The sequence below is a fragment of the Sorex fumeus genome, unplaced genomic scaffold (assembly GCF_029834395.1).
Source record: "Sorex fumeus unplaced genomic scaffold, SorFum_2.1 ptg000069l, whole genome shotgun sequence".
In the NCBI taxonomy this organism is placed as follows: Eukaryota; Metazoa; Chordata; class Mammalia; order Eulipotyphla; family Soricidae; genus Sorex; species Sorex fumeus.
Window position 1 is genome coordinate 352,781 of NW_026606126.1, and position 13,250 is coordinate 366,030.

The 13,250-nt window shown below is 38.9% G+C and overlaps 1 protein-coding gene across 1 annotated transcript in view; it reads right to left on the reverse strand.

Annotated features, from left to right (window-relative positions):
* TMEM135 (transmembrane protein 135) overlaps window positions 1–13,250 on the reverse strand; it is a 247,697-nt gene that overhangs the window by 14,230 nt on the left and 220,217 nt on the right. The window contains exon 11 of the mRNA XM_056128830.1: window positions 902–965. Within this exon, the coding sequence (XP_055984805.1) occupies window positions 902–965 (64 nt within the window). The remainder of the gene's footprint in view (window positions 1–901; window positions 966–13,250) is intronic.

Sequence of the window (13,250 nt, forward strand, 5' to 3'; positions counted from 1 at the left end):
CATGAATAGTTTCCAAAGATAATTTAAAAATTTATAACATATGGTTTTTATGGAGAAATATTTATTCATCTCTTCTACTAAGTGCTCCAATTGCTTTTAATACACTTTTCTCCATAGTACTACCTTCATTCTATAAACAGCGGGAGGGAACCTGGGGTGCTAGTAGTAAGAATGTTACTAATGGAAATGTAAAAAGCATATTCAACTTAAGCACCCATATTGCACTTGTAGAAAATGTTCTTTAGTTTCATTTATCCAATTGTTCGTGCTCCTAAAAATAAACCACAAACTCCCCTGCTCTATGATTAAAATATTCATCAATTGCCAGAGGTAAATTTTAAGAAATTAATTTTGATTCTATTAACCAGCAATTACTTTAAGACTTTGCTCTTTTTTCTTTTCTTTTTTTTAAATGGGGGGTAGGGCTCCAAAGCAGTGCCCAGGGGTTGCAGGGGTGGCTCCCAAGAGATATTCAACAAACTGGGCCAATAGTTTAATGCTCAACCGGGCACCTGGTGCTCAGGCCTAGCTGCGGGCCCCAGCATGAAGCCACCCTGCTCGGAACTGGACCCCAGGGCGCTATGGATAGAGCCCCGGCGTGTCTCTGGGTCTTGCCACTGCGACAGGCCTCGAGGTTCTGTGTCTCATGCAATATTCCCTATGACTCCTCCTGGGCAGGGCAGCTATGCAGGTCATTATGTCGTCAACGCAAAAGCCCCAGAAGGCAAGAGCGTCTCGGTAAGTTTAACGGTGCAAATGCAAACTGGACTAAATGCCATTCTAGGAATTCTACCATAGAAAACGGAAGATACAAAGAAATGAGGTGGATCTGGAAACTAATTCAGATTTATTACTATCACCAAATGATGAACATCGATTCATTTTAGTGTCAGTGCTTTACCAGCTATAATAGCATGTAGCTCATCGTCCAAGTTTCTGACCCAGCGCAGGAAACAGCTGGTACCCTGCATTGAGGAAAAAAATACAAAGACTCCAGTCACATCATGTCTAGAAAAAAATGCATGTAATATCAGTGAGCAAATAAGTCACCTTGGAGATAACTCAGTGTTTTTATCTAAAGCAAAGTACATAACTGAAAATATTATGAACAATAAACTACTATAAAGGTATTACTTTGCACCAATTAAGAAATTAGAAAATTACATTTACTGTAATGATTCCATAAATTCTTCTTCCTAGATGTAAATACCAGAAAAATATATTTTCTCTCTTACCACTCATGCCAAGATTCTATACTCACAGAAAATATTTTATCAACACTAAATATGAGAGACTTGAGCAACAGTAGAGTGGGGAGGACGCTTATCTCACATGTTCTGCCCTGGGTCGAAACCCCAGCCCCCTTAAGCCCTGCAGGAGTGATTCTGAGCACAGAAACAAGGGTCAGCCCTGCACAATGCCTGGTGTGCCCCCCCCCCCAAAAAAAAACAGAATAAAACAAAACAAAACAACAAAGACTACCAAATATGAACTAACACTCTCAGATAAATAAAAGTTAAAATTGGTGAGCACCTGCAAACAAATATGAACTAACACTCTCAGATAAATAAAAGTTAAAATTGGTGAGCACCTGCAAACCTGAATTATCAGAAACAAAAAAGGAAATCCTACAGGGGAAGGAATATTATATGATATACAAACTATACTATTATTATTATTATTATAGTTGGGCTGGAGCAATAGCACAGTGGTAGAGCATGCAGCCAGCCCAGCCGAGCCGGGTTCAATTCCTCCGCCCCTCTCGGAAAGCCCGGCAAACTACTGAGAGTATCTTGCCCATACGGCAAAGCCCGGCAAGCTCCCTGTGATGTATTCGATATGCCAAACACAGTAACAACAAGTCTCAAAAATGGAGACATTACTGGGCCTCCTAGAGCAAATCGATGAGCAATGGGAGGACAGTGTGTTTGTTTTTATTATTAAATTGAGGTAACATTTACAATAGTGTCAATAATTATTATTTTGATCTCCAGTTATAGCACCTCACCACCATCAAAGTGCCCTGTGTCACTTCAAGTCCAGCTTTTCGTTCTCCCATTTGGTAATCTAAACTTCATAAATTTCATTCCTAAGGCCAAACTTTGTCATTGTTTGATATTGTCTATTGACAATAATAGAATAACTGCCTATTTCCTTATTTTGTTTCTCTAGACACTACAGATGAGTATGATCATCTGGTATTTGTCTTTTTTTTTTTTACTTATTTCACTTAATATGTTACCATCAAATTCTATTCCAGTAGCAGCAAAGAGATAAAAGATTTTTTATCTGTTCTTGTAGTATTATGGACAGTCAGTTGGCATATGAAAAGCATTTATCATCACTTATTATTAGGGAAAGAAAAACCAAAATGAAAATGAGATATAGTCTCACAGAAGTGAAAATGGGATATATTGAAATCCACCAATGATGGTTTTTAAAAAAACTTTACGTTTCTTAAGAAGAAATTAAGAGCTTTAAAAATAAAAAAATGAAGGCAACCTTCGAAGACAATTTTATTCTTAATTTTAATTCGTTAATTCAATAAAATGAATTATCCTTCTACAAAAGTGGTCAGAAAAACTTTAACTCCATAGACAAATCTAGCCTGCAACATGTTTTCAAATGGTTCATGAGCTAATCATGTTCATAACTTATTAATGATGAAAATAAGTATGAAGAACAGTTCATGACACATGGAAATCATGGAAGTTCAACTGTGTACAGAGTCTCGGGTGAGCACACTTATCGGCTTACTGTCCACGCTGCTCTCACACTACAGGAGCCAGAGTGAGCAGCTATGAGGAACATGACATCGACCATACAGTCCACAAGATTTTAAAATATTTACTATCTTCTTTTATACAAAAATTTTTCTGACCTCTGGACCAAAGAAAAATTGCAATGATGTATTTTTACATTAATTAAATATGTCATGTCACTGTCCTCCCGTTGTTCATCGATTTGCTCGAGCGGGCCCAGTAACATCTCCATTGGAGACTTTGTTGTTACTGTGTTTGGCATATCGAATACATCATGGGGAGCTTGCCAGGATCTGCCGTGCAGGCGAGATACTCTCGGTAGCTTGCCAGGCTCTCCGAGAGGGGCAGAGGAATTAAATATGAAGAGATAAATTTATAGCACAAGATAGGAAAAAGGGATTAGTGTTGTAACACATGAAATTATATACTATTACACCTATATATATTGCATACATTATATATTATATATATTACATACATTACACCAATATCAACCAATTATATACATTACACTAATATCAACTGATAAATGTTACATGTTGAAGTAATCATTATAATTGTAAGACGGATAACGGGGGCGGGATAGCACAGTGAGTAGGGCGCATGCCTCCCATCCCCGGACCCCACCTGGTCCCCCGAGCCCTCCAGGAGAGACTCTTGCGTGAAGAGCCAGGAGTTGTTTGCCCTGAGCCCCGCCAGGTTGGCCTAAGAAACAACAACAACAACAACAACAACAAAAAACAAAAAAGAAACCCATAAAGCAAAAAAAGGGGGGCAGGGAATCTATTAGAGCAACAGTGAAGACTGAAATGGGGCAGGGTTTTCCAAAGGGGCTGGTGGCGCTACCGGGGTAGACGCTGTCTGAGACAGGGTGGAGAGCAGCTGGCCAGGGCCCTGGGGATGCTCTCTCTGGGGTGTTTGCTCTGTCACTGACCCCAGTCGCACTCTGTGTTCATTACACCATACCCAAGTGTGAGCCACTGTGAACATGCAAAGAACACTCTTCCAGGAAGAGGTGATGACTGTACTGTTTATTCTCTGTAAAGAGTCCAGCAGGTCTAAAAAGTCTGGCAAAGAGCAGTAAATAATACAGACACAAAATTTTTAAAAAGAAAAGAAAAGAAACAAGGAGAAAATAAGGAAAACACAAAAAAAACTGTAAGAGAGTAGATTTAAATTCAACCACATTCATAAATGTAAATAAGTGTAAACATACCAATCAAAAGACAGTATCAGACTGGGTAAAAAAGAAACAATTACAAGCAATCTAAGAGAAACCAACTTTGGAAAACCACGGGATGATTACAGTCAAAGGACAGAAACAACATACCATCAAATACAATCAAAGCTCCAGTACCAAAGTTAGTATTAGAAACAGAAGATTCCAGATCAAAGGCACTTAAGAGGAATAAAGAGGACAATTATAAAATGAAGAAAGGATCAATCCGCCTAGAAGACACAAAAGAAATAGGTTTCTTTCTTCTGGGTCTTTCTTTTAATTACATTCCTATGAAGATTTTAATGACATATATAATATATGCATATACATATCTAATTTTTTAATCACATATGACTTTTGGACACAAAATCAGTATTTTCTAAAAGAGATATTTTTAACCTGGTGATATTTTCTTTCAATATCATTAATTTGTATTACCTAAGTAAATAATTCGTCACAGAAATGAAAGCAAAAACACATGCTCTGAGGCAACACACATTTGAGAGCTGACAGTAAAACTACATAAAAATACTATAACATGGGAAAAGAAAAAAGTGAACTGTAAATATATAATTATCAATAATCTGTCCTCTTATATGAGTTTAGAGATATTAGTAATGCTTCTAATCAAACTATATTAAAAATTTTCCAATACCAGTTATAATAGGCAACAATTATCCATAAAATAAATTTTTATCATATTTCTTCTTTACATTTCAAAATACTTTCTCAATACCTATCTTATATAATAAAAGTTATATAAGGTCCTGGGCAGTCACCCATCTCTCTCGCCTGCACCCCAGTCCTCTAACGGAGGGGAGGTTCCTAGCATTGCCCCTCCCCCCATCTACCCATCTGCATACCTTTTAAACCTCTAACCACAAAACTAAGCGAATGCTAGTGCGTCTGCAAGAGGGAGTTACTTTGTCTGCACCCCACATTTGAGGTACTAGTTAACCCAGGCCTCACATATACCTATCAATAAGCCACAGCAATACACAAAGATAGCAAAAACATACACACAAGAAAAATACTCCAAAACACAAAGGTCACTATGGTAAAACAATGCAGAAACTTACCAAGCCCAATGATTCAAGTTGCTAGCCGAGATGAATCAAACAGTAATAATGAACTCTATAACCACTCAAATAAGTAATTTAAAATGAAATTTTTAAGAATGTGCAAGGAGCTCAAAGAAACAACGGAATGCACTGCTGATAAAATACAAGAGGATATAAAAGTGGAAGTAAGAAAATGCACAAAAATACAAGCAGAAATGACACATCTAAAAAACTTGGTAGGTGAAATGAAAAAGTAGGTGGAAGGCCTCAGCAACACAGTAACATCTGCTGAGGACAGAATCAGTGAGCTCCAAGATGGGGTGCAGAGAATCTCCAGACAACACCAGAAAATGAAAAGAAGCCTCAAAATAAACCAGCAGATGTCAAGAGAAAATCGGGATGAAACCAAGAGGAGTAACATAAGAATCGGAGTCCCAGAGGGATAGGAGGAAACCCCTGATGAAGAAGAAACTGTCAAATACATTATTGCTCATTTGTTCCCAGAGCTGAAAACCACATGCGAACATATTCAGGAAGCTAGAAGGTACCAGGTAAAAGAAATCCAAATAAAAATACTCCAAGACACATCTTATCGGAATGACAAAAAACATAGACAGAGATAAAATTCTGAAAGCAGCAAGATCAAAGAAAGAAACCACCTATACAGGAGCAGCCTTAAGAATCACAGCTTTTAGCTTTTATCTGGTGTTCCCTTCTCTATCTAAGCTCCCTTTTCCCTAGCATGTATGATTGGCCTCCAAGTCATGGAGTAAAATTCCTGGTACTAATTTCGGCCATTCTTGGGTGTTAGTCTCCCATTTTGTTACTTTATGTTCCCCAGATGGGAGAAGCATGCTGGAAGTAGACTATAGACCAAACATGATTGTCACCCATTGCCTCTATTGCAAACCACAGCACCCAATAAGAGAGAGAGAACAAAAGGGAATGCCCTGCCACAGAGGCAAGGTGGATTGGGGGGATGGGGGGTGGGAGGGATACTGGGATCTGTGGTGGTGGGAAATGGGTACTGGTGGAGGGATGTGTATTTGATCGTTGTATAAATGAAACCCAAGCACAAAAAATTGTAAGTCTACAACTGTACCTCATGATGTCTCACTAATAAAAATTAAAAAAAAAAAAAAAGAATCATAGCTGAGTTATCTGATGAAATCCTAAAGGCCTGAAGACAGTGGTGGGATATAGTGACAAAACTCAATGAAATAAGTGCCTTACCAACACTTAATACTTTACCCAGCTAGACTCTCATTCATATAGGAAGGAACAACACACAGCTTCACAGACAAACAACCCAGGAAGTTCATAGCCTCAAAATGATGGCTACAAGAGCAACTGAGTGGGCAACTTTAATACAAGACAAGCCCCTCAAATTCACCAAACTTCAGCAGAAATATGGGACAAAACCCCTTAACAATAATCTCTCTCAGGGCTAAATGTACCAATTAAAAGACATAGAGTGACAGAATGGATCCGAAAATTGAACCCAACATTCTGCTGTCTGCAAGAAACACATCTGAACAGTCAGAGCAAACACAGACTCAAATGAAAGGATGAAAAACAATTCTACAAGCAAATAACTGCCTCAAGAAAGCTGAAGTGGCCATACTAATATCCGACCACAAAGACTTCAGACTGAAGAAGGTCACAAAAGACAGTGAAGGTCATTTCTTAATGATTAAAGAGGCTGTACATCAGGAAGAACTCACATTCCTAAATGCATATGCACCTAACGAGAAATCAGCAAAATACTTAAAATGACTGCTCATAGACCTGAAGAAAGAAAATGATAACAACACAATAAAAGTTGGAGATTTCAACACTACTTTATCACCTCTAGGTATATCAATCAGACTCAAGCTCAGCAAGGACATACTTAATCTGCGGGAAGAAATAGTAGACAGGGGTTTAGTAGATATACATTGGACATTTCATCCCCAAAAGTTGAATACACATTCTTCTCAAGTGCACATGAGACATTCTCCAAGATAGACCACATAGTGGGCCACAAAACATACCTCCATAAAATTAAGGATAGAAATTGTATCAGTGAATGAATGATCTTTTCAAACCATGATGCACTGAAAATCGAAGTTGACTCACACTCAGAAACAGAAATTAAAACCAAACACCTGAGAATTAAACAGCTCAATATTGAACAACAAATGACTTAGAAAGGAAGTAAAAAAAAGAAACCAAAAGATTCCTGGAAACAAATGAGAATGAAGACATGAGTTACCAGAACCTGTGGGACACAGGAAAACCTGTGTTAAGAGGAAAATTTATAGCTCTATAAGCATTCCCCAGGAAGGAAGAGCGAGCCCACATAAATGGGCTTAACTTAGCCCACTTAATCTCACAGCTTAAGATCTTGGAGAATGACCAGCAAAAGGAGCCCAAACCAGACACAAGGAAAGAAATAATAAAACTTGGAGCAGAAATCAATGAAATGGAAACTCAAAAAACAATCCGAAAGATCAGTGAAACCAAGAGCTGGTTCTTTGAGAAAATACACAAGATTGATAAGCCACTAGCAAGACTCACAAAGAAAGAGGAGAGATCCCTTAGTAAACAGAATCAGAAATAAAAAGGGAGACATTACAACAGAACCCACAGAAATTCACAAAGGATAATCAGAGATTATTTGCACAGCTCTATGCCATGAAACTAGACAATCTCGAAGAAACAGATGAATTCCTGGAACTTTATCATCTCGCAAAGCTGACTGAATAAGATGTGGATTACCTGAACAGACCTATCACTATCAAGGAGTTTGAAATAGTAACCAAAATTCTCCCTAAAAACAAAAGCCCTGGCCCAGATGGATTCACTAGTGAATTGTTCCAAACCTACAAAGAGGACCAACTCCCAGTCCTATTCAAGCTTTTGCAAGAAACTGGAGAAACAAAAATGCTTCCAACAGTTTCTATGAGGCTAATATCACCCTCATACCAAAAGCAGACACAGCCACCACAAAAAAAGAGAATTACAGGCTGATATGCCTGATGAATACAAACACAAAGAACCTCAAAAAATATTAGCAAACAGAATCTAACAACTCATCAAAAGATCATACATCATGACCAAGTAGGATTCATCCTGGGGCTGCAAGGATGGTTTAACATTCACAAGTCAATCAACATAGTACATACATAATACATCCAATATAATACACATTGTTTTGTCCTTCCTGCATAGCCTCAGGTAGTTTAGGTTTATTGGGGTGCTCCCATCACAATGCTCTCATTCCTCTGTGTTTATTTGTAACTCCTTACTTTGTGCTCTGTTGACTTGTAAATATTGTTTTTCTCTTCTCCCTAAGTCCTTTGCATAGTTTATTCAGAGCAATGCCCTTTTTGTATGAACACAAGAAGACATGCTTTTGTAATGTTTATTTTATTTTGTAATGTTTATTTATCAGTGATATTCCCCATCTGTTCTCTCACCTAAACCTCAGCTGCCCTTTCTTCCTACCGCCCCCAAAAGGAGGGTCCTGATGAGGGACCAGGATGGAACCAGGGTAAGCGGTAAGCTGTGTGCTACCCTGGCATTGAGATGGGTCTGGCCAAAGCACCATAATGCTTAACTATACGTTAAGAGCTTGGTCATGGACAAATGCTGTCATGATCCAAAAAGTAATAACTAGATTTGGACCCTGCTAGGGTTAGGAATGATTAATCTGGCCTGAGCGCTGTAGTCTGTCTGAGTCTGTGGCAAGATGTTCCTAGGAGAGTTGCCCTACAAGCCTCAATGTTATCTCTTACTGTGTCCATACAAAAAATAGCTAGTATTGATATGTTGATAGTTATTGGACTGAGGAAAAGAGAAAAACACTTTAAGAGGTATTTTGCCCTTGGGGAGTCAGGGAGGGCTTTCTTATGTTGATTTGGCTACCTGACTGGGGGCAGTGTCAGTCTGGAGAGATAAGGGAGTTGGAGACAAGAGAACTGGAGAGAGGAGAGAGCAGGGCGGCAAGATGGGCATGGAGAGGCTAGCAAGGGGGACAGAGAGAGAGAAGAATGTAGAAGAATACAGGAGCAGGCATGTGGAGAGAGAAAGAGCCCAAGCTGTGAGATGGAGCATGGAGTGATGAGTGGGAGAGACAGAAGGAGACGGGAATGAGGAGCAGTGTGAGATCAGAATAGGAGGCTCAGAGAAACTGGGGCAAGCATGTGGGGAGAATGGAATAAACGGCAACTGATCAATCAACCAGCTTGGCCCTCACTTCCTCTGCCATCTGCCTCAGGCCGCCCTGGCTGTGGGAGTGGCCCAGGCCCAACCCAAACGCGGGCAGCTAGGGGGAGAGCCGTTGGGGCCTCCCTGGTCGCCTTCAAAGAATTTTTATAATACATCAATAAAAGGAAAGATAAAAACCATATGATCTTCTATGAAAATATTAATAGATGCAGAAAAGGCCTTTGACAAGATCCAGTACCCATTTATGATAAAAATTCTCAGCAAAATGGGCATTGAAGGAACTTTCCTCAGTATAGTCAAAGCCATCTACCACAAGCCCACAGCAAGCATTACTCTCAACAGAGAAAAACTAAGAGCCTTCCCACTAAGATTGGTAACACGAAAAGGTTGCCCACTCTCACCACTTCTATTCAATGTAGTACTGGAAGTACTTGCCATAGCAGTTAGGTAAGAAAAGGATATCAAGGACATCCAGATAGGAAAGGAAGAAATCAAGCTATCACTATTAGCAGATGACATGATACTATACTTAGAGAACCCTAAAGGTTCTACAGAAAAGCTCCTAGAAACAATAGGTTTATATAGTAGAGTGGCAGGTTACAAAATCAACACCCAAAAGTCCATGGCCTTCCTATATACAAAAAATGCAAATGAAAAAAGGGACAGTAAAAAAAATCCTGGGGCCGGAGTGATAGCACAGGGCATTTGCCTTGCACGTGGCCCACCCAGGTTCGATCTCCGGCATCCCATATGGTCTCCCAAGCACCTTCAGGGGTAATTCCTGAGTGCAGAGCCAGGAGTGACCCGGGAGCATTGCTGGATGTTACCAAAAAACCAAAAAAAAAAATAAATAAATAAAAAAAGGAAAATCCTGCTCACAATAGTTCCTTAGAAAATCAAATGCCTTGGAATCAACTTAACTAAAGAGGTGAAGGACCTATACAAAGAACTACTTCAAGAAATAAAAGAGGACACTAGGAAATGGAGACACATCCTTCACTCATGGATCGGGAGGATTAATATAGTCAAAAATTACAATATTCCCCAAAGCATTATACAGATTCAATGCAGCCCCTATAAGGATACTGATGACATTTTTCAAAGAAATAGACAAAATACTCCTGAAATTCATATGTAGTAATAAACTACCACAAATAGCCAAATTAATCCTTGGGAAAAGAAGATGGGTGGTATCATCTTCCCCAACCTCAAACTGTACTACAAAGGAATAGTGATTAAAACAGCATGGTATTGGAATAGAAACAGACCTGCAGACCAAAGGAACAGAGTTGAATATTCTGATACAGCCTCTCAAATATACGGTCACTTAATCAAATGATAAAGGAGCAAGAAATGTGAAGTGGAGCAAGGAAAGTCTCCAACAAGTGGTGCTGGGAAAACAAAACTGAACAGCTACATGCAAAAGAATGAACTCTGACCTCTGTTTAACACCAAGCACAAAAGTCAGATCAAAGTGGATTAAAGACCTCAATATCAGACCTTCATCCATAAGGTACATGGAGGAAAATGTAGGCAGACTTCCATGATATTGAAGTTAAAGGCATCTTCAAGGATGAAATACCACTGACCAAGCAAGTGGAAACAAACATAAACAAATGGAACTACACTAAACTAAGAAGCTTCTGCACCTCAAAAAAATGACTAAAATACAGAAAGAGCCCATGGAATGGGAAAAAATATTTACCCAATACTCATCCGATGGGGGCTTAATATCCAGCATATACAAGACATTGGTAGAACTTCACAAGAAAATAAACTTCCAACCCCATCAAAAAATGGGGAGAAGAAAAATAAACAGAAACTTCCTCAAAAAAGTAATTCAAATTGCCAAAAGGCATATGAAATAAAAGAAAGATCTACATTGCTAATCAACAGGGAGATGCATATCAAAACAACAATGTGGTATCATTTTACCCCACAGAGACTGGCACAATAAGAACAAAAACAACCAATGCTGGCCCAGACTTTGAGAGAAAGGGACTCTCATCCATTGTCGGTGGGGATGCGGATTGGTTCATCCTTTTCAGAAAACAATATGGACATTCTTCCAACTAGAAATTGAGCTCCCATGTGACCCAGCAACACCACTTCTGGGAATATATCCCAGAGATGAAAAAAAAAAAAGGTAGAAATGACATATGCACTTGTATGTTTATTGCAGCAATGTTCACAATAGCCAGAATCTGGAAAAAAAACCCGAGTGCCCAAGAACATATGACTGGTTAAAGAAACTTGAGTATGTCTACACAATGGAATACTATGCAGCTGTTAGAAGAAATGATCACTGATCACTGTCCTCCCATTGTTCATTGATTTGTTCGAGTGGGCCCAGTAACGTCTCCATTGGAGACTTTGTTGTTACTGTGTTTGGCATATCGAATACACTACAGGTAGCTTGTCAGCCTCTACTCTCGGTAGCTTGCCGGGCTCTCTGAGAGAGGCAGAGGAATTGAACTCGGGTTGGCCATGTTGGATGCGTGCAAGGCAAACACCCTACCGCTGTGCTATCGCTCCAGCCCAAGAAGAGAAGAGATGAAATCATGAAATTTGCATATAAGTGGATGGATATGGAGAGTATCATTCTAAATGAAATGAGTCACAAAGAGAGGGATAGACATAGAATGACTGCACTCATCTGTGGAATATAAGTAGCAGAATATGAAACTAACACCTAAAGACAGTAGAGATAAGGGCCAGGAGGATCAACTATGATTTGGAAGCCAGGCTCATATGCTGGGGGAAAACGCAGTTGGGATGGAGAAGGGACCACTAAGTAAATAATGGTTGGAGGGATTGTTCGGGATGGGAGATGTGTGCTGAAATTAAACTAAGGACCAAACACGATGACCTCTTAATATCTGTATTGCAAATCATAACACCCCAAATGAGAGAGAGAATAAGAAAGAATGTACCTGCCACAGAGGCATGGGGTGGTGTGGGGGGTGGCGGGAGGGACAATAGGAATAATGGTGGTGGAGAATGTGCACCGGTGGAAGAATGTGTGCTCGATCATTTTATGACTGAAATGTAATCATGAAAGTTTGTAACTCTAATAAAAAAAATTTTAAAAAATATGAAATGATAAATAACCATTTTACTCAAATGAATTAAATTCAACTTTACATTTTCTGTTTTACAACAAAATGTACATGTGTATCCCAAATGAGCCAACCTCTTAATATATCTTGTGATTTAAATCTAAATCTTAGTTAATAAGATGCATCAGTCATTTTGTTTACATATTGGTGATTCTATTAGAAAAATAACCACTGTTTAAAGCACAGAGAACTGTTATGAATTTGTTATGCGTTTGGGTATAAGCTTTATGTACATAAGCACATTTACAGGAAAAAGTGAAAAGGAGGGAAAGAATATAAACTGGCTACTGGAGACTATGTAGAACAGTGAATGGGCAAAAGAAGAAAAAGAGGCTCCTTTTTTAATTTACAACTGAAAATTGCCATTTTCAATAAGTATTGAGATCAGCTAAGAGTTCTGAAGTAGATTTAAATAAATAATTAGGCAGAATGTTACTACATAATTCAAAGACTTGAGGCACATTAATATTATCACTGATTTTAGAATATTAGAATGTTCCTATTTTCAGTCTACAATTAAAATCATTTAATATGAAAATTTATTTATAGGATACATATTTTAATACCTAGAATCATATTTCAATATTTAACATTAGGACCGCCAATCCCAACGTCAGTGTTAAGATATTCATAAATGCCATGACAAGACACACTAAACAGTGACAGATTAGTAAGGGTCATAGGCTGGAGTGATAGCTAAGCAGGTAGGGCATTTGCCTTGAACACGGCCAACCTGAGTTCTATTCCTACACCCCACTCGGGGAGCCTGGCAAGCTACTGAGAATATCTCGCCTGCACTGCAAAGCCTGGCAAGCTACCCGTGACGTATTCAATATGCCAAACACAGTAACAGGAAGTCTCACAATGGAGACATTAC